General features: G+C 39.4%; 1 protein-coding gene across 1 annotated transcript in view; it reads right to left on the bottom strand.

Moving 5' to 3' along the window:
• The window catches only part of MYOF (myoferlin), a 112,435-nt gene that overhangs the window by 68,943 nt on the left and 16,051 nt on the right, over nt 1-27,441 (bottom strand). Inside the window, exons 4-12 of the mRNA XM_034775572.1 lie at nt 14,364-14,472; nt 13,029-13,119; nt 7,397-7,557; nt 6,355-6,483; nt 4,644-4,706; nt 4,483-4,533; nt 2,438-2,468; nt 1,784-1,899; nt 634-760 (exon numbers count right to left, since the gene is read on the bottom strand). Of these exons, the coding sequence (XP_034631463.1) occupies nt 634-760; nt 1,784-1,899; nt 2,438-2,468; nt 4,483-4,533; nt 4,644-4,706; nt 6,355-6,483; nt 7,397-7,557; nt 13,029-13,119; nt 14,364-14,472 (878 nt within the window). The remainder of the gene's footprint in view (nt 1-633; nt 761-1,783; nt 1,900-2,437; nt 2,469-4,482; nt 4,534-4,643; nt 4,707-6,354; nt 6,484-7,396; nt 7,558-13,028; nt 13,120-14,363; nt 14,473-27,441) is intronic.

The raw sequence follows: 27,441 nt of genomic DNA, 5'->3' as shown, positions 1-27,441 counted from the left end.
ACTTGTGGTTTGGAGAAAGTGTAGAGCAATTAAACAGAGACACAACAACAGAGATAGAATAAAAGGATGGATTTCAAATACAGACTTCCTACTCAGTTGAATTATCATCTTGAATCTCTGTTTGAGGGACAAAGGGACACTATAGATCAAACAACACACCATCACCATTTATAATAAAATTTCAGATAATCTGAGATAACAACATTGCATTACCCATTACGAAAGTTATATAGATTTTTTTTTCTCTTACTTAATTGGCCTCTCAGAGTTGGTAAGACAACTCCCACCTGTTTATGCTCTCTGTATGTGTGTATATATATATATATCCTCAATATTTATTCCACTCTGTATGCATCCGAAGAAGTGGGCTGTAGTCCACGAAAGCTTATCCTCTAATAAATTTGTTAGTCTCTAAGGTGCCACAAGTACTCCTGTTCTTTTTATAGATTTGATTGAGTATTCAAAAAAGAAATGGGCTGCTTAAACCATCACAAAATTATGGGCTCAAACTACGTGGTAATCTACATTGATTTTGTTTTATGTCTGGGAATTTTTTTTTAAAATCAGTTAACAGATATTTCTACAGGTTATCGATTGCAGTATTGTACAATCCAGTAATAAGAAGCTATATACTCTGGGGAATATCCTCGGCTCTGTAGATTTTAAGAAGGAAAGTGACCCATCGAAGTGCAATTCCAGCCGGCAGTAAAAGATTACTCTCCACATCATCATTTTCATTATCCCGCTCTCTTTTTTCCATCTGTTGGAGATATATTGGTATATATTACCAAGCTATATATAAGAAAGGCATCATATGCTAGACAGTCATGTATAATAATATGGTAATTGGTCATAGCAGCATCCTTTAGTCCCTCCACAAGTTAAAATCTTGCATTACAAACTAGGGTTTATAAAATTATAAAACCATAAAAATTTGTTCTGCTTAAAATATGTTATTTTCAGTTTCAACCTCATCAGTATTAAATTGGAGCAACTGCTATCTTTTTTTTTCTAAGCAGACCATATGGCTATTTTTAAAATAATGAGCATAAACCATGAAGATGTGATATTTATAGGATTCCGGTGCTTTTTTGCACTCATGTGCAGTAGTGACTGTATGGAATTTTCACACCCATCACAAGGTTTCCTGACAAAGCATGTTACTGCGGCTGGAAACTATGTACAACTCTGAAGTAATTTGGGAGAATTTACAACTTCCCCTTTGAAAACAAACAGGAAATTGTCAAATTCTCACAATCATCCTTGTGATTGCAAGAATCACCAGGACAGAGAAGGGGACGGTAGTAGTGGGAGCCACTACTGGAGATACACCAGGATACTGGGAGGGAAGACAGCAATGGGAGCAAGGAAGCACCAGGGAGAGACTTTAACGGGACGGTAAAAGCTGGTATGGCAGTATTCGGACTGAAGGGAGTAGTGGTGTGAGAGGTAATTAGGCAAAGAAACATATTGTAAGGAGGTTCTATATTTTTAGCTCTTTCTGGCTAGTACCATGTAGTTAAGGTCAAGATTTAAAAAAAGTAACTAATATGTTGGGTGCTGAACCTGAGACACCTCAAAGAGGCCTGATTTTCAGGCCATCAGGCTCCTTTAAGGTGCCTTGAGTTACGCACTCAAGAATCACTAGTTATTTTGAAAATCTTGGCCTTAGTTCCTGGTGATGCTCACAAAGTGAATTAACCAATACAAAGCAAGTAGTGCATAAGAAAGAGGGTTCTGGGTACATGACTAGAAGACAAACACATTTGCAAATTAAACCTACTGGTGGCTCATCTCCTGCCCCCAGGACAAACATGCTGACTTTCAGATAGCCTTTAGCTCCTGAATTTGTGTCTTCAGGGTCACTCAAAAGAAGCCATTTTCTCATGACTGCATGGCCTGAAATAAAGCAAAAATAAATAAATCAGCCTTCTCCCTTACACAAGAAGTAGAAGTGTAAGCCATACAATCAAGGCCAATTGTCCCAAAGTAGACTCTACCCTAAACATAATTATTAAAAAAAAATTCCTCTGATCTTAAAGAGCCCAGCCCCCAAGAAGCTGTGCAACAATGTTAAAATGTTGAGTGGTATACTAACTCAGGGACACCATTCTCTCATCATGTTTTTGCATGACTTTTCATACTTAATTCTTGTTTTTAAGTTAATGATACCAAAATTAAAATCCTCTGGGTGAAAAAAATGTAAGCTACTTATATTGCATTTGGGAACCACTGAAGAGCTAAATGCATGTGGCCTTTTTTTGATAAAGATGCTGCAGGGCTGAAGCATCTCTCTCAACTAACTTTGCGTCCATGTGTGTTTAGGCATGTTTTTCTACTTCAGAAACACAGCTGAAAGTCACAGCCATTTTAATTGGGCATCTCAAGTCAAAGGAAAAGCAGAAGAAACTCAGGCTTTGAGGAGATTGTTACTTACCAGGTTCATCATAAACAAAGCCAATGTCAATCTGAAATAAAGATTAAAATATTGTATCCTAAGAAGTAGCAGAATACAGTCACAAATATGTGTGTTTGGCTTTAATCATAGAATCTTAGAAATGCAGGGCTGGAAGAGACCTCAAGAGGCCATCTAGTTCATCCCCGCTGAAGCAGGACCAAGTGTACCTAGACCATCCCCAACGGGTGTTTTTTGTCAAACCTGTTCTTTAAAACCTCCAATGAAGAGGATTCCACAACCTTCCTTAGTAACCTATTCCAGTGCTTACCTACCCTTATAATTAGAAATTATGTAAGGGATTAAGCCCTAATTGCCTTCAGTTTTTCATACTGTTATTACATTGTTTCTCTGTTATGAAAAATAAAAGCCTTGTGTGGCATGCCCCTGTGAGGGCTAGAAAGGGAACAGAGGGAAGAGAAGGGGATTGATATGCACAATATGCTGCTAGGTGATGCTCTGGAAAGTTGGTGGAGAATGTGCCGCTGTGTGGGGGGAAGGGAATGCAACCTCAGCAGGACTAGATCAAGGAGACATTCATTCGTTTAGAAAAGCATTCCTTTCTACCTAAATAAAATATTCCAAGAAGTTACCTACCTGGATACACATAGATATATAAATTAAACTGTTCTGCAGGCTGATTTAATTTACCCTACTAGCATTTACTGCATGCAACTGGCAAGGGTGAAATACTTACCAATATTGACCTTGTGGAAGTTATAGGAGTGGATTTTCACCAACAGGAATTACAACTGACATTTTTTCTACATTGTTTTGGGTACAAACACCTGTGGTATGCATCTCCACTTCCTGGGGCAGATCCTCAGCAAGTGTAAATTGTCATAGCTTCATTGATTTCAAGAGAGCGAAGACAATTTACACTCACTGAGGAGATTCCTCCTGCCTCTCTGTTACTACACAAGCATATTTAAACAAAGGGACACCTTTCTCTGTAATTTTGAGATTCTGTATCTCATGATGCAATGTTCTGAACCAATGGCAGGTTTTTTTGAATTCCTCCTTCAAGACCCAGGTGATACAGTACAACTGACAGTGACCTTCCACAGCAGTTGTTATACCATTTGGAGACTGAAATTCATTTTTCTTTTCTTGGACTATACAGATACCAGTAGCTTCGGGAAAGATAGTCCTATTGCTTTAGGTAGAAAACAATTTTATAAATATTAGTTGTTCATGAGAGGTACATCTATTGTACAGACCAGGTAACTTAACTTGCATTTTGCATTTAGTTACACCAGTGTCAATATGGAGTAACTCCCTTGACCTTATTGAGTTAGTTCTCTTAACTGTGCTGGCTCTGCAGTGCTAGCAGGCACAGACAATGGTCAACAAACAAAATGATGGGACTGACTGTCCCAACGCTACTGGTAAGAGTAAATGCTTGCTAGCATTAAAAGCAAAACATTATAAGGGTAAGTTTTTGTCTCTTTTAAACACAGTAACTAGTAATACATTTAAAACTGATGCTTTAAATATTCCTCTAATCTTCCTTTGAGCCCCTAAGTGTAGGTGTAATGCCGACAGACCCCCGGTCGTTGGCAGGCGGGATCGAACTGGGGACCTCAGTGCATGAGCCTCTATCTCATGAGCTAAAAGCCAACTCGCTGTTAGCTACGGCTGTAGAGCAGATTCATTCTCTCTCTAAATGGTCTTGGTACCACTAGAAGGGACAGACCACCAGGAGGTGTGTGGGTTACATACTTCCCTTAGCTGAGGAAGTGTGCCCTGAGCTTCAGAGATTTCCCAGTTGAAATCTTGGGCAAGCCCCCACTTGTAAGGCCAACAGACACCAGTCGTTGGCGGGCAGGATCAAACCAGGGACTTCTGGAGCTTAGTGCATATGAGCCTCTACCGCATGCGCTAAAAGCCAACTGCCTTTTACTTAAGGCTGTAGAGCAGACTCATTCACTCTCTCTCAGTGGTCTCGGTGCCACTAGATGGGACAGAACACCACACCCAGGTGTGTGGGTTACATAGGCAGAATGTGGAAGTCTGCTTATACGCACCTTAAATTCTCCCATCAGAGAGTCTGCTCGTAAAGAATAAGAATCATACACCTAAAAGGGAAAAAAAAGGAATGAAACCCTTTCCAATCTTTATATAGCACCGGTTGGACAGTGTCATGTGCATCCAGTGAGTTTTTCTAATGTATGCCTTTTTTCCTTACCCGAATGCTTATTGTTTCATCAAGCAGCTCTAAAGGGGTCATGTGGACATTGTAGAAGAATATCTGTTAAGATGAAACAAACTGATTTAGAACGTTAACATCATGATTTGCAGCTACATACAGTATTTAAGTAGCTTGCCAGGCATATATCTGTTGATATATATTTAGTCTTCTTCCTGTTTGGATGTTCTGCATGTGAATTTAGCACTGCCCTGAAAAGTGGAATCCACTGTTTATCCACAGAATAGGGGTAGCACGGGCAGTTGCACTGCAAGTTTCCCCAGCATTGCCCTGCTAATGTGCCTTAACCTTGCCCTGGAGGAACCTCTTTTAGAGCTGATGGAGTGGTTCAGTCTGCATGTTCAATCAATCTTTAGCCTCTCTGCTGCAATTATCAACAAGGATGCCAGTTAGTGCCAAATAGGATGATTCATGCACTAAGAATTTCATGGTTATTTGCACGGAAATAAAACTGATTTTGGTAGCCCAGATTTTGTGAAGTATTTGTATTTATTTATTTATAAAATATGCTTAAGTGAAAAGCACCAGGCTTGACCTGCAGGCACAACCAAGCTCTGCTCAGCATATTACCCAAGTGGCAGGGGAGGATGCAAAGCAGTGACTGTACTCCACTTGTAGCCTGCTTATTGATGCTGAGGCTGGCCATGGGTTGGTTCAAACCCCAATGCCATTTGCACTGCCTGGTAATGGCTCACAAGTGGCCAATAGATCAGGCAGGGATGGATGGAATGCACCAGTACTCCAGATACACTCTATGCGCCGCTGCCGTATCACCTATGCTGGGGGCTGCAGTGGGGTAGGTGTGGTGTAGAACAAGAAACTGGGGATTCCGCCATGCTGGAAAAATTTTCAGCTGGTTAGTTAATCCATCTACTTGGCTCCTTTGTGACATTGGAGTAGTGCAAGTTGCCAGAGTTTAGCCCCTATTCTCTTATAATGTAGTAAAAAAATGAATGCCACTTGTGTCATTAATACTAATTATGTGGATTCCATATGCTAAATACTTCCATATACTCAGCCCTACATTCAACCTTTCCCCAATATAAAGTCTGTGGGACAGATTCTCTCCTGCATCCATGGTTTGCCTGTCCCAACTCACTCTCATCCAAGCCCAGGCAAAGAGACCACATCACCTATGTTTGACTAAAGAAGAGACAGAGACCTGCACCTTATCCCTATACAGGTGTATCACAGTCCAAACTGTCTCAATCTCCTGCAAAACCTCACATACACATTGAGCAGGAAGGGTGACTGAATAGAACCAGCTCAAGAGATGAACAACTGCTCAACACCACACTTTCTTTTCTCCCTAAGAGAAAAGAACAGAACCATTCATGTGATTGTCTACCCAGGTCATCGTTATCTCACATGATCAGCTGTATCAAAGGATGGCTTCTATCCACTTTAATGGGAGGTTGTTTGGGCCCCTGATTCTTGCCAGAAATGGTGTCAATTATGGCATGAGTTTTATGATGTGAAGAAATATTGTTGTTTTTTTAAATTAACTTTACACATTAGCCAGAATTACCTTAAAAATGTTAGAAAATGCTTATTTGTTAAGCAGATTGGGGATGTTTCATTATGAACCGGATCCCTCTATCCCTTCCGGAATAACAGATTTTTGTTGATTTGACAGTGCCAGCTAACTGATTTTCAGATATAATTAAATGTGTATTTTCTAAATACTCACCTCATCAAAATATGGATTGTTTCCTCTTTTGATTCTTGTTCGGTGTGTCTGCCCACAAACATGAACTTTGACTACTGGTTTTATGTTATTTCCGGACAACTGACGACCTTCAATGACCCTAACACGAATCTGAAAAAATTAAATACACAAGGCATGCAGTAGCTGATACCTTACAGTAGGTGTCTGTCTGTCTGTGATCATGCTGAAACAAACAGTATTTCTCTTTTCCGTTATCCCACCAAAATGAGTTAACACCAAAGCAGCTAGCAGATTTAGACTGGCTACCCATTTCAGACCTTCCAACTACAATAATTACAACACTCGTTTTACATCCTCGCTTGTCCTGTACCTTAATTTTACAAAATATTCTCCAGAGAACTCTGGGACACAACTTTCTCAGATAGCATCTTCAGTTTTGGACTCGCTCTTATCATAATTATGTTTGAAATCTTTATTGTTCTAATTTGAACTCAATAGTTACACAACAGGTAAGTTTCTCCCTACATTTCAGCAATAGCTGTGCAAAACTCCTAGATCGGGGTAGGCAACCTACAACACGTGTGCCGAAGGCGGCACGCGAGCTGATTTTCAGTGGCACTCACACTGCTCGGGTCCTGGGCACCTGTCCGGGGGGCTCTGCATTTTAATTTAATTTTAAATGAAGCTTCTTAAACATTTTAAAAACCTTATTTACTTTACATACAACAATAGTTTAGTTATATATTATAGACTTAGAGAAAGAGACCGTCTAAAAACGTTCAAATGTATTACTGGCACGCGAAAACTTAAATTAGAGTGAATAAATGAAGACTTGGCACACCACTTCTGAAAGGTTGCTGACCCCTGTCCTAGATTTTATTTTGTGAATATTTGCTCTTTAACAGATATGCTTGGGGGGAAAAACGCACTTGAAAGACGGGCTTGCTGTCAATTCTGTTATGCTAATCTATATGCTTTTACAATGCATTAGCTTGTCTTGTATCTGACATTCAGATTATCACAAGTTGTGCAGGAAAAAGTACAGTATTTAAAACTCAGCTACCTGGAAGTCTTGGGGTTTGTTAGAAAGGATTCTCCGTGTTTTCTTTCCTTTAGTGATGCGCCGAGCAAGCTGGGCTTCCTTTGCGTCACTTGGAACTGCTGGTGCAATGCCACCAACTGTACCATCAGCCCCATCTTCATAATCTCCATCTTCTTCTCCATCTAACACATGGGAAAGCAGCACAATTAGTAAACAAATAGTTTAATATTAAAATTACGGTCATAAAAGCATGAGGTCAAGACTTGCACAGAAAGTGTATTAATGCTACTTCATTATAACAGTTCTAATCAACGTGTTCTTCCTTCTTGAAAGCTAGTGGAGTTGGACCACCTGCAGCTAATTCTATATTTTAAATGCAATGACTATGTACATGTCCCTTCCAGAATGAAGACTATCTAAGGGAGTCCCCTTGCAATCTATCAAATCCACTTCCAAAAGCTGTTGGCAAAGCAGAATCCAGGCAGTACCCTCACGGCACCATTTCATGATTAGTAGCTGCACAGTAAGGGACCAGTTCTGCTCCACTGGATGTTAATTTTAATGGGAGTAGATTGGGCCCTAACATAGCACAGCTTTTTACATCAGGCTCTTTTTTAAATAGATAGGAAAATTTTTAGGCTTTCCCACTTGACCATGGAGATTAGTGCATTCATCTTCGTATCTAAAATGAAATTCTAACGGCGCCCCTGTAATATTTAACTTATGAATCTGGGAAGATTTCTGTATCTATAAATTAAATATCAACCTTTTAAATGAATTCAGCTTGGCACAACAATATTGGCCCATCCACTAATATACCACTATTGCAAAACTTCCACAAGAACCAAACCACAAAAGTGTATTTCCCATGGTGTTTTTAACTTCTTTTGTTAATTAAGGAATAATGTATGCTATAAGCATTACAGGAGTGATGGAACTGTCTAGATGGTATTAAACAGATACAAAACTGCAAACTAAGGGTAAAGTTTTGGGTGCAATTAAAGTTTTTAGTTGTCCTGAATAACAACACTATTTGAGAACCTGGGAAAACCTTAGACCCAGTACCAGTATATTGTCCAGCCAAGAAAATGTTCTATAATCCTTAGGGTTGTACCATAACTCTCCCTCCATTTTCTCATTGGACATGAGGTGATATTGAATTACCTGGATATCGTGTCCCTAAAGAGAGGGACATTTGAATTTGGAGGCACAAAGATCCTGCATAAAAATAGCTCAGCTGCTGTAGAGCTAGGCTCTGCTGTGTCCAGCAGCCCCTAGTGGTGACCAGCAGTTCTGCATCACCAATTCTGCAGGGGGAAATGAAATTCTGCACAGAACATTAACTCTGTGGGAATTCTACATTGTGCAGTGGCACAGAATTGCCCCTAGGAGTAATAAAGATAACTCAGCTGCTGGGCCCTGTAAATGTATTAGCTAAAGGAAGAGTCTTGAGGGGAGCCTGGGATTTATTTTGGGTGAAATGATGGAAGTTTGATCAGTAGAGCCATCAGTTGCCAAGAACCTAGATTTAGGGGTGTTGGATAGAAGAGGGTTAGCTGCAAATGTTGAAAAGCACTGTTCCAGGTAAACAACAGAAGTTTAGGGAGTGAGGCAAACTTTATGAAAGCTAATGTTATATGTGCTGACATTGTGAATTATCCTGTGCTGAACTTCTGTGTGTAGTTTGTCAGCCTGGAGTGTGGATGAAAAAAATTAATCATGTCTTGTGAATGTCCCTAGTGGGATGTGTCCCTGGATACACAGATGAAGTACCATATACTAAACTCATCTATAAATTTCAACAATATGAAGTTCCATCTTACTAACGTCTGTGTCATAATCTGTCTCCCACACTGCCCATTCAACTGACTAGTTACAAGCTCTACTTATGACTTCACCTGCATTTCTGAGACTAGACTGTAGCAGTCAATTTGACTTCACAGAGCTATGGGAAATGAACTGAATATATGAAAAAGTGAACTAACAAAGTTGTGTTTGGTAACTTGTTTTGCTGAACTACGTTTTATGTAGAGTTGCAGAACAGTTAGGGTTTCTGTTTCTCCCCAGAGGTGACTGCATTTAAGTGCATTTATCTATCTAAAATAGTCACACATACCAGATATTAACTGATGTTGATTAATACTTTTGTAGTTCAAGTCAAATTTGCATAGTGCTATTTTGAATTTTAGAAATTTCCCCCAAAGTCTGTTAATTTATAGTATCTACTCTCCACCTCTCAGGCAAGACTCCCATTGACTTCAATGGGGCCAGGACTTCACCTAAGAAATCTATCATTTTAATTTCCATCTTTGTTATAAAGGCCTAACTGATTTACTTTTTACAATGCAATCAAAAGATTACAGATGACACGTCCCTAGAGGCTAACTAGAGGAACAGGTTTCTGTAACTGTGATGAAAGGTTACGCCCTGGCCTCTAAGTATATGTTTTAAATAGAAAACTTTCCTGTCTCACCTGTACACTAAATCCCTATAAGCATACTGCAGACTATGCAACAGGCTTTCTGGGAAATAACTGTATTTCAGTAACATTAAAAGGCCAAAATCTTGGAGAGACTTCAAAACCACATTAACTGCCATTAGCAGGAGCTGCTGAACACCACAGTGAAGCAGTTAGTTTCAGACATAAGCAGGTTTCGGAATGGGCTGCAGCATGAGGTGAAAGACATCCAGCAGGGACAGGGCTGGTTAAGGATTCATGAGCAACCAAACTGAAAGACAACCACTCAGTACTAAGACTAGTGAAAAGAGAGCATAGCTGATAACTCAGGGTGACTAATATCTACAATCCAGAGGTCCACCAACACTCTAATAGCAGCTTCGTATACTGTCATCTTTACTTACTTACTTTGAAAACAGGACCAATCTGGGAAAAAACTTTTGAGATTATCAAAATTATATTACAATCAATTTTAACATCAAAATATGCACTATTTTAAGAAGTTGCATGTTTCCTTGAGAAACAATCCGCTGATTAAAAGCAATATTGCGAGGCCATGAAATGGACCAGAGTTAAACTGATTCGTTTAAATAATTGCTATTTTCACGCAATCCTTTTTAATAACCATCAAAGGTAAATTTAATGGATCAGAACCAAAGGATCTGCATAGCAGTGGATCCTTCAACTTCCCATGCCTTGTGGGACAGCCCCACCTCCAAATGCACCTTGCTCAGTCACACAGGGTATGCTGGGCTGGGCTGCATGTGGAGCAGGTGTGGGCACAAAACCTGCCTCTCACAAATCCTGCTGTCTACTTGAACATCAGAACCACACAGACTCTCCTTCAAAGGTCCTTCTGCTCCTACACAGTTAAGGAGAGGATTTGACCCACAGAGAACACAGGTTCCGTTAACTTGTTGAATGTGTTCAATTTTCTTTTGCAGACCTCTGATTTCATGGGTTGGGGAAATTTCTAATAAGTCTGGATCTTTATACGTGACTTAGGAGCATCTCAATTTATGGAAATATTAAATATTGCAAATTCAGTGCCAAGACCCTGTTGTTCTGCTCCATACCAGCTTTGGCATATATACAGGGGAACCGGTCTCTTTTCCAAACTGATTATAGTGGATATCCCTTATTACTGACTGCTTACCCATGGTGTCTGGTAAAACTTAACTAAATAATTGCTTTGACCACTTCCCCTGACCCTTCAGTTTTAGCTACATAATTTAAACTAAAATCTGTGGGACTCACACAGATGAATTCCCACAATGCTTTGAAATGAAGGTCATTCTCTCCTTCAGTAATTATGACCATACACAAATAACATAGATGTTGCTTTCTTCCTATACTAAGTACACCTCTACCCCGATATAATGCGACCCGATATAACACGAATTCGGATATAATGCGGTAAAACAGCACTTGGGAAGGGGGAGGGGCTGCGCGCTCCAGCAGATCAAAGCAAGTTTGATATAACGTGGTAAGATTTTTTTGGCTCCCGAGGACAGCGTTATATCAGGGTAAAGGTGTATACTATATATTCTTCAATGAATCTTAGCCAGACTCTGCTTGTACTGCCTTTATACAAATAAAATCTGGCAATGACACACAACAGAAATTAACAAGAAAGGAAGATGAATTTAAAACAAACATAATAAATGATTGAATAAAACTGCTTGAGATAAGCAAAGTATAAATATCCACACAAGGTGTCAATGGCCGGTATAAATGATTTAACCAAACAAACAAACAAACCCTGTAATCAAATCTATATTAGCACATGTATAACCCATTGCTTTGTTGCCAAACAAAACACAGCTCAAAGCATGTCAGATTAATGATTTAAAGTTGCTAAAGATCATTATAGCACCACCTTCTATCATCATTTAGTCCTTTATTAAATAAAAGAGAGTCTCCATTGCTTTTAGAAGTACCACACTCTATCATTTTTATAAACTAGTAAGGAAAATTCTTTGGATTCTAAATGTTTATTAAATATATTTTAAATGAATCTCCTAGTGAGAATGTTTTTCAAAAAGCCTCCAGTGTTACAGACCATGCAAGAAAGATGTGAAATTTGTCGCTGCCTTTTTTTACAACGGCCAGTTAACTAACAATGCCAGTACCCAGGTCTGTGCTAACAGTGTGCACATGAGTTACGCTACTGCACAAGCAAAGAAGTAAATAAAAAAAAAAGTTAAATAGTAGAAGGATATTATAAGCAGGTATGATATAATCCACTCATCTAACTGATAGTTGGTGAGACAGAAAATAGAAAGGCCTTTCTCCTGATAGACTGCAAGTGAATATAAACCTCCAAAGACAGATGGCAAGTGAATATAAACCTTCAAATAAAGTGGAACTCTTGCCATAACTTTTAGTGGATTATATCATATCTGCTTATAATATACTTCTACTATTTAACTTTTTTTTTTTTTTTACTTCTTTGCTTGTGCACTAGCGTAACTCATGTGCACACCGTTAGTACAGACCTGGGTACTGGGATTGTTAGTTAATTGACTGTTGTAAAAAAAGGCAGCGACAAATTTCACATCTTTCTTGCATGGTCTGTAACACTGGAGGCTTTTTGAAAAACATTCTCACTAGGAGATTCATTTAAAATATATTTAATAAACATTTAGAGTCCAAAGAATTTTCCTTACTAGTTTATAAAAATGATTGAGTTAATCAAATCTGGGGCCTAACATGACACATAACAGTGTCTCCAATAACAATCTACTGTGGATGAGGCATTAATTTTTTTCCAATATGTCTTGGTATTCAAGGATTTAGAGTATATTCTCCCAGCTATGCATTTCCTTGTTTTTGCTTCCCTTCCCTACAGCATTAGATTTCTTTACTGCAGTTTTTCTGTGTGTTGGAATAAAGTTTCTTTATTTAAAGGCTGATGTGCAATATTTCTTTTAAGTGCTTTTGATCTAAACTATCCTCAGTAATACTTGTTCCCATTGAAGACAATGGTGTCAGATAAAGCCTGCAGATAGAACATATTTTAACAGGAAACAAAAGTTCCAGCTCTTCAATTCTGAAGCATCTACAGTCTGACTACCATACCATAAGCCAGTTTAGACATGCTTGCTTGTCAGTTACTTTCCATTCTTTCTGATGAACAATTCTATCTTTCCCTTGCATGACCTGAATATAATATTTTGAAGAAAGATGAAATACCTGCAGTGCCTTGTGCATTGGTCCCCCCTGGATCATTTGGATTTGCAGGCCCAGCTGGTGGCTCATATCCTACCACTAAATCAATCGTTGCCTGTGTAGAAATTTACAGTTACATATGTAATAATTGACTTAAAGCAGGATAAACAAGTTGTCCTACAAGTCAACATTAACAGCAAACAAGTATCTGTACTACAGTTTACAATGACAAATTGAAAAACAAAGAAATAAATGGCCATTATCGCCTGCTAAGTTAGTATACACATACAAAGACTACAGGCCACACACTATGCAATTAATCTGAAAATGTATTTGAGAAATTGAGCTACTGTATTTATGACATTTAGAAAATCCTGTCATACTGAGTTCCAATGATTTAACAGTACTCTATACATCTAATTAATTAAAGCCTCATAATACCTATGCAGGCCAGGTGAATAGTATGATCCCCATTTTACAGATGGGAAAATTGAGGCAGAAAAAGAGAAAATGACCTGTTCAATGTGACAGCAACTCTGAGCTGGAGGTAGAATACAGCTCTCCTAACTCTCAGGCCATGCTTTTACCCTATAAATGAGCACGTTGTCTTTTTCCAGTCTCATTACAATACTGGTTATACTGTGGTTTGCAGCACTTCGTGGCACTTTTCAGCACTAAAACATTAACAGGGTATAACAAAGAGTCAACAAAAAAGTACATGACAAAATAAAAATGACTCTGAATTGCTTCGGAGAAGATACCTGAAATTGGCAGTAAGGTCTTGCTCTTGCCTTTGAGCACATAAATGCGTATTTCCAGGTATGTACTATGCTCCTGATGCAGAAAAGGGTCCCTGTTCAGGACAGCAATTAATCATGGGCTTAACTTTAAGCACATGCGTAAGTCAAAGTATTTAAGTACTGTTCTGAAGAAGCATGGACTTTTAAACAGGTTTATAAAGTGCTTTCCAGAATCACAGTAGCTGATTTTCACAAGGTAGGCAGCAAAACCTGCATGTGGGAACTCAAACTGGCAATTAAGCAAGTAAATGCCATTTTTTCTCTAAACATCTAGTGCTATGTTGATTCTCATTAACTATATGCTCTAGGTCATATACATATTATTGAAAACCAAAATATTTAATTAAAATGTATTTGTCGTATTGAATATTTAGATGGTGTTGATGTAGTCATACATTAATTGATGCTCCACTCAGTGCTTTTGCCTATAAAATCGCTAATAATTTTATCCATAAAGCAAACTGAAATGATTTTGAAATGTTTTTGTTTCATATTAAACACTCTTGTTAGAGCATTTAATTCAATAAATCAGTAAAACAAAGATAAGGAAATCACTCACGCCAGTGTTCTCTCCCCTTTCATTTAGCAGGGAAATAAGCTTGAAGGGAAGAGATCTACTCTGGTTGCCTACAAGTTCCTTAAGTGCTACTGATGCATTGCCAATTAATCTGAAAGAAAAGTGGAAAAGATATTACATTAGCATATACTCTGTGTATTATGCAGACAGAAGTATCCTGTTATCTGTAGCCAGTTTATGCTTGCTGTCCCTTACATAACCAAATGGGTCCAAAAGCATATAAAGACTTCAAAGCAAATAAAAGCAACTAAAATATTGCAGTTATTCTCTAATTGTAGACTATTAACTATTCATTTTTTATTTTGGTCCCCAAAATGTGCTATTTGTTTCACTAAAGACAACTCTTACCTGAAAGAGTTTATAGTCTCAGTTTAAGACTTAACACAATGAGTGAGGCTTGCAAACAGAAGGGAGGAAATGAGGGTTACAGCTATCAGAAAATGCATTTCACAGTGTAGGCATAAAGCACTTCTTAGGTCTGTAAATGTTATTAATTAATGTTTTAATGTACAGCAGAGTATAATATGTGTGTGTAGCTTGTGTGTATATCCGTCCGTCTGGGATAAATCAATTTACCGGTTTGAGCCACAGATTATCCACTGGTTAACTGGAGATAATGATATCTTCCTTTGTAAAGCATTTTGAGATCTACACATGAAAAGCACTACATCAGAGCTGGGTATCAAAGCTTTGCATATATGAAGAAGAAAGATCAAGAAACAGATGGCTATAACTGATTTACTTGAAAGCATCACAGAATTAATCTACCAGCCTATTGATGACATAGACAGTGCCCTTGATTGGGCCCTCTGAGAGCAGAGTGCAGATTTAGACTGTGCTTCAACACAAGCCCTGCCAGGAGAAGCTGTCTAGAAAATTTGCTAGCTCATGCCCACTCCCAAGGCAGCTTTGCCCACTTTTGGGCTGCACTGGCCAACTCCAGTCCCCTCAGAAGAATGAAGCTGTGAATACTTTGTGCCAGTGCAAACCTCCCTTCAGGCAGAATTCTACCACTGGGGGCTCACAGTCTTGTGTTATGCTGGAAGAAGTTGTAGCCTATGGCTAAATCAAGTCATATTCACAGATTTAATGTACGTGAGCCTAAGAACATAATCAGGTGTTTACAGATGAATAATACAATATACAAGCCTTTGTAGTGCAACGTATCCGTAAATGTAAAAAATGAGGCATTTCCTAACTGAAATTATACTCTGGGTGTGTAGTGATGAAGTACATCAAATCATGAAGTAGATTCCTAGAATAACTGCGAGCTCTGCAGATGAGATAACCCTGGCTACATTTACTCTGCAAACATTAAACATAACATACTTTTCAAAGAACTCTACAGTATTACTGCCAAATTGTAAGAAAAATCCTCTACTTAAGAGCTCACACTGAGGTCCCTTTGGACAGCCATTGGTGGCTTTTCAGTCAGAAGCCAAGGATCCCACATCACTTTCCAAATTCAAGGGGCAAATCTAATATCTTAGCCATCTTCTGTGCCTTATAAAATGTCATAAGCACCTAGCTTATTGTTTGCAAAGTGCGTTAGAATTCATTATATACTAACCATTCAATATAAATATACGTTCTAAGTTGTTCCAGTCTATTCATTATGTATGTTTTTCTTTATAGAAAGACTAACTGGATACTTTCAGCCTGAATATCTCCTTCCTTAGGAGTTTTTAAGGTCAGGCTTGACGAAGCCCTGGCTGGGATTTAGTTGGGGATTGGTCTTGCTTTGAGCAAGGGGTTGCACTAGATGACCTCCTGAGGTCCCTTCCAACCCTTATATTCTATGATTCTCTTATTCTATGAATGACTTGTTAAATGAAGAGAAACATCACAAGACGTACATTAATTCTTCCCATGGACTGATCATGCAGCCTCTACTGCTATCTCAGTCATGTCCAACCTGGGGTGCAAGAGAACAAGCCCAGGAACCAAATCCCGGTTTTTCTCATGGCAGTGCAAGTAGCCAATCTGTACCCACAGGACAGCACTGATGTCAGATTTGGGAATGGACTTTAGGAGCACCATACCTAGGTCTGTGTCATGGACATGAGCACTGTAATTTATACAACAGTACATCTCAGTATTGGATGCTATGAGAAAAACAGAACATGCAACAGCAAGGTGCTGAGTGCCCCCTTTGACTCCCCTTGAAATCCACAGGAGCTGCACTTTGCACTTTTCTGTAACAATCCCTAAGAGCTTAAAAATGCAGACTTCCTACAGTACTTCCAGGCTGGGACTTTCAAAGGGGGCCAAGAGCTTCAACACCCAGGTCTGTCTGCACTACATTTTAAAACTGTGGCAGAGAGTCTCAGAGCCAGGGCCTACAGATTTCGGCTGGTTCTATGGCACTAAAAACAGCTGTATAGGCACGGAGGCTTGGCTAGGGGCTGGGCTCACAAGTCTGGAGGGGGAGATGAAATTCGGTGGCAGCTGGGTGCCTTAGGTTCCTCTGAAAATCCTAGTCCTAGTTCATAATAACGTCTTTTACAGCCCAAGTTTAACATTACTAAACACCTACTTCATTTGTTTTATAGACAGCAACTTACTAATTTTAATAAAAGCTGCAGAAATGGAGGTATTGTTCTGTGGAACTGTGGAATTGTGCTGTGCATAAGAGGAGATTCACAACACAGTTTATCAGTTGCAAAAGTATCTCCATGCTCTTCCCAGCAGCTGTTGCATTTCACCAACACATTTCAAACAGAACTCATAAGAAGTATGTTGCGTCCTAACTGATTAGGAGCTTCTGGAATGAAACATACCGATGCAGTAAAGTAAGATTCCACAGACCACTGGTTTAAACCTGTAACTCACAGAACACAAATTCAACATGCAGCTTCCCCTTTTAGCTAACTCAACTCTCTAATCCAAATCAAAACCTGGAATGGACTCACATGACCCAGCTGCTATTCTCGGTACTCTAAAAGACCAGCATGGATAATGGAATGGATTCTCCATAAACATGACATCCCTCCTTTTCCCCCCACAAACTTTAAATTAAACAACAATTATTAAACTTACCACTTTGAAATATATCCACCTAATGAATAAAATACAAGCAGCACAGAATAAATGAAGCAATGTCAAAAGTTTGATGATTGTTCAACACATTCACAAAAACACTTATGTTTAAGGCTAAGATTTTGTCATGGTTGTTTTTAGTAAAATCACAGACAGGTCACGAGCAATAAACAAAAATTCGTGGAAGTCATGACCTGTCCGTGACATTTACTAAAAACAACTGTGACAAATGGGAAGCAGGGGGGATCTAGCACCCAAGGCTGCTGCAGCTCCATGGTTTCCCCCGCCACCATGGTGGCTGGGAGCTGCAGGGTTCCCCCTCCACCCACCATGGCTGGAAGCTGCAGGAGGGCAGGGGCCTCTGCCCACAGTGGAGGAAGCTGCAGGTGTGACTTCATCCTCTCTGAGCAGTGACCATTGTGCCTCTGACCACTGCGGTCTTGTAAAGCTCAGGATAAAAGGGCGTAGAGAGTTTGTTGCTCGGCTGAAAGTTTCTGGCGAGAACTACATCTCCCACGTTGAAAGAAGTGGTCTTGGCCTGTGCTGGTCGGCATATCTTTTCATGACAAGCTTCGCTTTGTTGTCAAGTTGATGTAGAGGTTCATCATCTGCACTTCTCTCAACTTGTGGCAGTTTTATTCTTAGTTGTCTGCCGAACAAAAGAGATGCTGGCACCATGGTAGTTGAACAGTGGAGAGTGGTTTGAAAACCGAGGAGGAAATGAAATAACTCCTGTTTCTTGTCTAATCCGTCAGCTGCAGCAATTCATAGTGCTTTCTTGAGTGGTCGCATAAACCTCTCATCTTCTCCATTGGCTTGCAGCCAGTGCAGAGTAAGTTTGAAACCAAGATACTCTGCAAATTGAGCGAACTGTAAGTCTTGAAATTGTCAGTTTTAATAACAGCAGGTATGCCATAGGCTGACAAAATCTTGTCAGTTTTAATAACAGCAGGTATGCCATAGGCTGACCCAAAGTCTAGTTTGGGTATAACAGCATTAGCAGAAGTAGTGATGATCATTTCAACTTCAGGATTTTGAGAATAGTAATATCTAATAACTAGTAAATGTTTTCCATTAGGGAGATCACAAAAATTCATGCTAACTTCTGTCCGTGGGGATGTGGGCAGAAGAGCCATGTAGAGGAGGAATGTGGTTTTCCAGAACTCCTGCCTGGTTTATAGTCTGTATGATTTAAGGAGAGTTTCAGGAAGGCTATCAATTCTTGGGAACCGGACTTTTTCTCTGAGCAGGAATTTTGTTTTTACCAGTCCCTGGTGACCTTTGAGAGTCAAATCAAATATGTGATCCCACAACAAATGCAGAACAAGAAGTCCGGCATCTTGGAGTAGGAGGTCATAGTCCATGACAGTAAATTCACCTTTGACACGGGCAAATGATCATAGAACAGCTTATGTTTCAGGAGTCAAATGCTGTAAACTATGCAGTTTTTTCCAGTGATCACTTCAAATGGTTTTGATGATCATTTGGAGACGTGTCAGACTCTGCAGCTGTCTTTATTTGTTGTAACAAGAGAGCTTTGCGAATGGTGTCTGAGAGGAAGAAGTTATTATATGCCTCTGCTTTCTCCATAGTGTTGTGATTAAGTGTTTCAGGAATAGAGTGCCTAGAGAAGTAGTCTGCATGGCTATCCTTTCCAGTCCAATAGATAACTTTGTAATCATAACCTTGTAGTTTGAGCATCCACCGCTCAATGAGAGCTGATGGGCAAAAAGAGGGATTATTGATCATAGGTTGGTTCAAGGGACTTGTGATCAGTCAGAGTCATGAAATGACATCTGTAAATGTATAAATGAAAATGGGAACATCCCGATGCTACAGCAAGAGCTTCTCTTTCTGTCTGAGAGAATCATTGTTCTGTGGGTGAAAGAGCCTTTCTGCCATAAGCAATGGTGTAAATTTGAATACATTGGTCAACCTGTGTGAGGACTGCTTTTAATCCAACAGGGTTAGCATCTATTAAAAGTTATGACATGGGTAAGGGATTTCTTGAGTTCGTCAAATTCATTTTGATGTTCATCTGACCACACTCATATGTAGTCTTTCCTGGTTAGAGCTCTCAGAGTCTGTGTGATAGTGCCTAATCTCAGAATGAATCTGCCACAATAGGGCTAGGAAGCCCTAGCCGCTACAAACGTCTACATGCTCTGCTACATGGGCAGAGTGGCATTGTGACTGTCCTTCACTTTCTTAGGATCTGCAGAGACACCATCTTTGGAGAATGTGTATCCAAAAAATTCTAATGTGGGTTTATTGTACTTACATTTGTCTGGGTTTAACATGAGATTCTGCTCCTGCACTTATTCAAAAACAGCTGCTAGTTCAGTGTCATGCTTTTCAGATATGGTGCCAAATTCTAATATGTCATCACTCACATTCAGAACTTCAGGGATTCCAGCTGGTACCTCACGTATGGTGTTTTGAAATATTTCTGTGGTTGAAGAAATGCCCAAACTGAGTCATTTACAGCAGCATAGACCCACAGTTGGTGAAGTTTGTTATGTATTTTTACTCAGGGTGGAGCTCAAGTTGATGGTTTCCTGCTCTGTTTGTAGCTAACTAAACTCTCTCTAGTCCAAACCAAAACCTGGAATGAACTCATGCAACCCAGCTGCTATACTCAGTAGTCTAAAAGACCAGCACAGATCATAGAATGGATTCTCCATAAACACTACAAAATGTGTGTAATCTAAATTGCAGTCAGGACAATACTCTCAGAAAGGCCTTGAAGATAATGTTGTAGCAAAACATACTACATTCATCTGTAATTAAAATGTAACAATCAACTTTAAATATCTTTCTTGGGTTATAGAAAGGATTTAAAGGGAAGGAGATGATGTACTATGATATTGCTTGATGGATGTTAAAGGCAATTCTAGTTAAACAACAACAATATGGATAGGGTGCATAACATGGGCAGGGTGTATACATCTAAATTACATTATGAAATATCATTTATGGGCCAGTTTCTCTCCCCAGTCTGATCCCTAAGCAGCACTCAATTGCACAAAGGAACCAGATGCTGTCCGGCTGAAAATTTCCCCAGCAGAGCTCTCAGCTGGCATAAAGCTAGCTTACATGGTTCCTCCTCCCATCCTTGGCGTAAGGAGTGTGCCAGGGTGTCTCTGCGCATAGAGATTCTCAACTGGCAGATGGCCCATATACCAGTTTGCAGTGGTCCCCAAGAGACTGACTGCTGACAATTACCAGAGTGCAGCAGCAATGCAGCCATAGCTCACATACCTCTTACACCAGGCATGGGGTGTGGGAGCTAATATAGGGGCAACCTAGGGCTGTTCTAACCTGCCCCAGGACCAAGGTTGAAGCTACACATGGTAAAGAATCAGAGAGCTGTACCATTTTTCTGAGTAGCATGCCTCCCTTTCCTGTGCCAAGCAGATCTTGGTAAAGGAGAGAATCTTCCCCTATTGGCCTAATCCAGTGCCCTCTGAAGTCAATGGAAATACTCCCAAACTGTTCACATCAAAATGATTCTGTTGTGCAGATAGGTGCTCCAACCAAATCCCTGACTACACACACTCTTGAACAGGATGGTGTTTGAAATTCAGATCCAAACTGGCTTGAACCCATTTCTGATGTTTTGTAATCATAAGGGTATTTAACCTATGATAAAAATTCAAACAGAGATGTTTGGGACATGCATTATGTTAATGTTCTTATTTAATTTCTCATATTGCAGTATTATTTAACAACAAATGATGGGCAAACCTCAAAGAATTACAGGGTCAGTTTATACAAACACCCAAAAGTTCAGATGGTAATCCAGGCTTGATCTGACCTACACTATTTAAACTTCAGAGGGCTGCAAAACTGGAGTGAAATCTCAGTGAAATAGGTTTACTTTCACCTTTAAAAAATAGATTTCTTCATCAGGCTATTTTGGAGTGTGCTTGAGGGTGGGACTAGAAGAAGGTATCCATATTATATGTTTAGGAGTAAGCATGCTGTATTCTTAGCTGTACCTGTTAGAGAACAGCATACATATTAAACAATAGCTGAGGGGCCGAAGTGAAACATGTAGCAGGGCAATATCTATTACCATAGTTAATGGTAAGTACCAATGGACATTGAAATGGACATTCAATACTGCTCAGCAAGTAATTGCTGAGTGCCTTCTGGTTCACTGTTACTGTAAATCAGAAATCTCTTACTTTTTCACTTGTCTTTCTTTTAGCCATACACAACAAAGTAAGAAATTTAAAGCATCCGTCTTCTGGTAAACTATGTTAACTTTCACTTCTGGGTAAAGCAAGATTAGGAAAAGCTACAATGAGATATTTAATGAACGCACAGAATATTTTGTACTAGGAGGGCTATTGTATTTCTGGTTGCCACCTGTCCCTTCAACCATGTTTTGGCCACTAAGGAGAAAGGGCCAAATTATGCTAAAATTTGTGTTACCAAAATTCGGTAATGGTTGTTGATCATAAGTGCCGTCAATCCTGGCTTCAAATATTAGTGTGGGCCGAGCCTAGGAGACAATAATAGATGGTTTTCCATAGAAAAAGACAAAAATTGTTTCTCTTTGGGTTCAGTGTCCCACAAGTTGGTGCAACATGGGGACCATATTTACTTGACATTTCACACAGAGGAGAAACATTGATTACCACCCACCAGTGTACTTGGCCAATCTGTGTTTCATGTGGGGATGGTTAGATTAGGTTTGCTTTCACTAAACAAGAACTCTAAAGAGATCCAAGTCACCTTTTCTATGTGAAAATCAGTTATCCAGAATCACTGAAACAGTTGGACAAAGATGGAAACAAAAATAGAAGAAGAGGATTTGCCCTTTGGTCTATGATTTCCAAGGCTGTGGGGCCATCTAATTTGAGGGAGCTAGAAATCTATAGAAGAATTTAATCTATCTTCTCTCTTTCTTACATAGTTGCTAGCTCTTTCCTCATTAAGATAGTCCTGAAAACATAAACATCAATATTAACAAATGTAAACCAATCACTGGGGTTGAAAAGAACAAGTAGCCAAGTTTCACTTCTGCAGGTGGGGGAATCATTTAAACAGGCCTGTCTACAAATGGTAAAGCTAACTCTGATTCTGGGGAGAGACAGAGGCTTTCCCAGTATTTATTTTTGTTTACTTGTTGAAGAGTTTCATAACTTTTCCTAGTTTGGTTTAATATAGCTGGCAGTGATTTTTTGAAATGATAGGTTACCTGAACCATTCAATATGCATAAATGTGTACACACTTCAGAGAGAATTTACAAAACCAATAAGAAGACTGGACTCGCATATTATCTGGATGAGTCTCATCAACCACACCCTTGCATCCTGTGACACATCTTCAAGAATCATGATGGTTTTGAAATTTAAGCTTCATTTCCTCATACCTACCTACCCTGACTAAACAAAATTATAGTGGTGCACTCATTTGAATATGCTATAAGTTTCAAACAGCACAGTAGGAAACCTCCAGGAGTACAATTAGAGCAGTATAAACACTTTCTTGTATAATCAGATTTAGCTTTTGAGGTCTAAATTGGATCTCATGTACAGTAGCTGATTTTAAAAGATAAATCCACAATTTCAAGAGTATTTGACATCAGTGCTAGACCTATAGTGTTTCCCCTATTTCAAAAAAGTAGAATCTATAAACTACAGGTAAGTAACCATTAAACACAGCATTGTATTTTTGGCATAGCTAATTAATCCATTGGTGCTAGTATCAGGAAATCCTAACTCACAGCACTAACTAAGAAGTTGATGTTTCTCTCTGTTGTAGTATGAAGTTATCTTTCTATATAGCATTCCTGAGATCTCAACCAGTGTAAACTGAGGTATATCATACAGGTGTAGCTGCTCCATAGCATCCCCTGTTGGCCAAGCATAGTTCTGCCAGCACTCCCTTTCTCAGTTTCCCTCCTCAAGGTGAGCCTACTCAGCTCTCCACACACACATCTGTGCTGGAGATATGGCTTAGCCCTCTAGCCAAGTCACAACAAACGTAACCCCTTCCAGGGTACCAAGAGTCCAAACTAAAAAGTGCCCATCACACAGAAAGATCCCTTGTCCCTTTGGGTCTTCCCTTCAGCCCACTCTTTGGGCCCTGCTCCTTGCCCTTTCTGGGTTCTGTGCCTCATATACTTCCCAGCTCCCATGTTGTTTACCTCTGGAATACCCTTTTCCTTACATGCCCTGATTCAGGGCAAACTACTCACTGGCCACCTGGGGTTCCAACTCCTGATAGGGTTCACTCTTAGTCCTTTTATAAGGCCCAGGTGTCCATTAATCTATCTCCTGCCCCTCCATAGTCCCACCTCTTCAGGCTGGGAAGCAAATAATTAATTATGGCACAGATGTGGCTGGCCCCATATCCCCATAAAGGAGCAAAGGTAGCACCACTGATTTCAGTGGAAGCACACTGATTCGTCACCATCGTCCTTGCTCCCCCTGCATATATTATAATGGCTTATATCCAAACATCCTTGCTGGCTGTATCTGTTACACGGTAAAGTCCATCCTAGACCTTCAAGACCAATCTTCTAATACATACTGTTGCAGCTAAATATGTTTGTTCAAACAGAAGTAGTACTTATTTTAATCTTCATTAATTATTTGATACTGCTTTTTGCAGGTGCATAGATTTGAAAAGAAAAACGTCATGCACATCATCATCTACAAAGGTGAAATCTTCAGGGGAAACCAGAAGAGATTTTAATATGTAAGGCTCCAAACCTCAGATCTATGAAGGCAGACTCCTACATGCATGCCGCCCCACTGTCAGGCACAGAGGTCTACCCACACGGATCCAATTGCAAGAGGAGGGTCTAAATATTTTTGGTGCCAGGTTAAGAAATTGATTAAACAGTTATAATTACAAATCTAACAGTGTCTCAACAGTGAGCTGCAGTTAACCTCCCCTGCTGTAGATTTGGGTCTACATTCTTCACCAAACAGAAGGGTGTGCCCAGCCTGTTTTCCTCTGTGTTGCCAGGTTACTAATTACTCAGTTTGGAAAAATGTGTACAACTAGTGACTTGCCCTCCTACACATGGAATAAAATCACTTCACTTAATCAGACCACAATGTAACTTCCTGTAGAGAATGTGGTATTTGTAACTTTGTAATCTACCCTTTGTACTTCAGAATGATCCTAACTATTACATTTTCCTATCACTGTGTAGATTCATTTTCCTAGTGGAATGAGAGATTTTAAACATTGACTAGACTAACAACATAATGGAAAACAGATGTGTTCTCTTCTCAGACATTTTTATATGGGAAAAACCAGCTCTGCACTTTGGCACGTGAAAGCTCTCTTTGTCTATCCCTGGAGTGATCTATGTGGACATTATAACAGTGTGATTTGGGCTTTTTTAATGTAACTACTTTTCCAGTGGGTCAGGCTTTGTGTCATGATGAACATTCATTTAATATTAGTCTGCTCTTACAGTAAAATTTCTGCAGGTAGCAGTAAATTCTGGTTCCAGAAGAAATAGAAAAATATGCATAATGTTCACATTAGCCTAATTGCAGAAACATACCACAGTAATGAGTAGTGTTTTGGCAGAGTGTAAAAGCAAGGGAAATTCTACTAGACTGATTCTCCTGCACTGTGAAATACCAGCTTAAGTACATTACTGTATAAGTTTTTAGGAGACTGCCCTTGTTCTATAGCATCTGCCCAGATCTTTGCTCCAGGGATGGAGGAGCAGAGCTAGGGCTATGTGCCTGATACACTCCCTGTGAGTGACCGGGCAGGGAAGGATGGCAAGGCGGGATAGGTGAGACCTATGGTTCCACTTCTACCTTGTGTGCCAGTCAGGAGAGCTGGCTGAATGACAGATAAGGAGTAAGCTATACCCTGAAAACAGGTGATTTAAATTATTGCCCCCACCTCACTCCAGCACAAGATAAATGAGGCCTGTGGGAGGAAACTCCCCCATACTCAAACTTAAGCCTAAAAATTTCCCCTCAGACAGCAAAATAAAAAGTGAATAACAATGTGAGCACTTAGACCCAATATTGGCACAGGGACAAATCCTGTTTGCCTTACTCATTTGGACTAGTCACATTCATTTCAAAGTCCTCCTGAGGCTAAGGTGAACAGGGTATGGCCCACAATGGGTATGTGCAATAGACTTTCACCTCTGGAGGCTTCAATCCAAATCATGACAAGTTTAACGGGTAAAGTGAATGTGATGATCTCCTATTCTCCATTGTGGTTGTTATTTGTTTGTATTACAGTAGTGCCTAGAGGCCAGTGCTAGGCACTGTACTGTGTTTGCACATATCCCAAAACTGCCATGTGTGGTAGCCTAAAGCAGCCTGTTCTGCAGTCTCCTCCCTCTTTTGGGAATTGTGCAATGTTGCAGTTCAGGACTGAGGTAAACTGGAAGAAATATGCCAGGAGGATTTTATGCATTCTTTTGGCTACTCACTTTACAGAGAAACAAAAGCATTCACCAAAAAAAAAAAAAAAAAAGGTCTGATTCACAAAGCGATTTTAAAAAGAAATAGGAATTAGGGTGGAATGAACAGAATTGTGTAATTTGCCACTGCTGCAAACCCCTTGAGAATTTATAAATAGTTCCCTCGTTATTTATGCATATAGGATCAATTCCTCATTCCACTGATGTCAATGGGACTTTTTTTGGTTGCGTGGGAGAGGACGTCTCCATCATTTTAATAATATACCACTAACACCTTACAACGGAAAAAAAACCTACACCTCAGCTGTTCTTTACTGTGAGTGAGCATGAATAACTGCCTGCAAAGGCAGGTCTAGTTATACAGTAGTGGAGCATTTCAAGAAAAAAACAAACCACGCATTTCACTACTCCCTATTCTGTTGCTGCTGAATGTGTAGCACTGGATTTCTTTAGAACACTGAAGAACTACACATATGTAACTATGTTTTGAAAGACCTCTTAACTGTGTTCTTTTTTCAGCTTACCTATCAGAGAGTGAACTCTGTCATCTACTTATTAACTCTTTGGGGCAGGACCATCTTTTTGTTCTGTGTTTTGTACTGCACCTACCACAGTGGGGTCCTGAATGGGGCTCTGAAGTGCTACTGTAATACAAATAAATAATAATATTATGTTTCAACAGAATGCTTATATTCCAACTGCAGATTTTTTACCTCAAGCTGTCCACTTTAACTACACCTGTAATACATTTCAGTTAAGTCAATAATGCATGAGACAGAAAGAACACAGTGTGGCTTTCAGATTCTGGCTTGAGTTTGCAGGCTTGGATAATTTAAAAAAAAATCTCATTATTTGTAAATTGAATGGATTTCCTCTGAAATCACTGAGAGACAATAAACATGAAAGCCCACAATGCAATTTATAGCAACCTTTGGAATGAATTTGTTCCCTATTATTGATTGTGTGTGACATTTTTACAAAGAAGTGTACTTATTTATATAAAATATTGAAAATGTAATATGAAAGGGTGCTAAAAGAATAGAAGCTGTGAAAGACTAGAATGACTTTGGTGTAAATCCCAAGTGACTTTTGTTCTAAATCCTACTGTTTTATTCTTTTTTTCCTTTGGAAATGATGGTGGCTATTTTTAAATTAATCGGAAACATTGTGTGCACACATCAAATGAGCATTAGTTTATGACCCTTAAAAGTTAGTGATTGTGAAATAGTTATTTCACCATCCTCCTATTTACTTTGCATGAATATGCTTTTCGTAGCTCCATATATAGTATGTCACTTTCCCAGGGGGTCTTCTTTGTTCAGTTTTTATGTGTACATAGAATACAGAAGTGTGAGCTTCCATAAACAAAGATGTCAATATTTGTAATGTCAATATTTGTAATGATTAGCCCATGATCATTCTTTTGAGAAATACAAACAGACACGGCTGATGTTTGCAAATATGATTTTGGATTAAGGATAGATTATCTAGTTTGGAAAAAATAAGAATCGACTGGAATCTTAGCCCAGATATTGAGCTGACCCTGTTCAAAGGTTCAGATAAGAATTCTCCCGTCTTTTGGTGATGTCATGCAA

Source organism: Trachemys scripta, chromosome 7, assembly GCF_013100865.1.
Source record: "Trachemys scripta elegans isolate TJP31775 chromosome 7, CAS_Tse_1.0, whole genome shotgun sequence".
Lineage (NCBI taxonomy): Eukaryota > Metazoa > Chordata > Testudines > Emydidae > Trachemys > Trachemys scripta.
The sequence above is the reverse complement of the archived record's forward strand: the minus strand, read 5'-3'. Positions and strand labels throughout refer to the sequence as shown.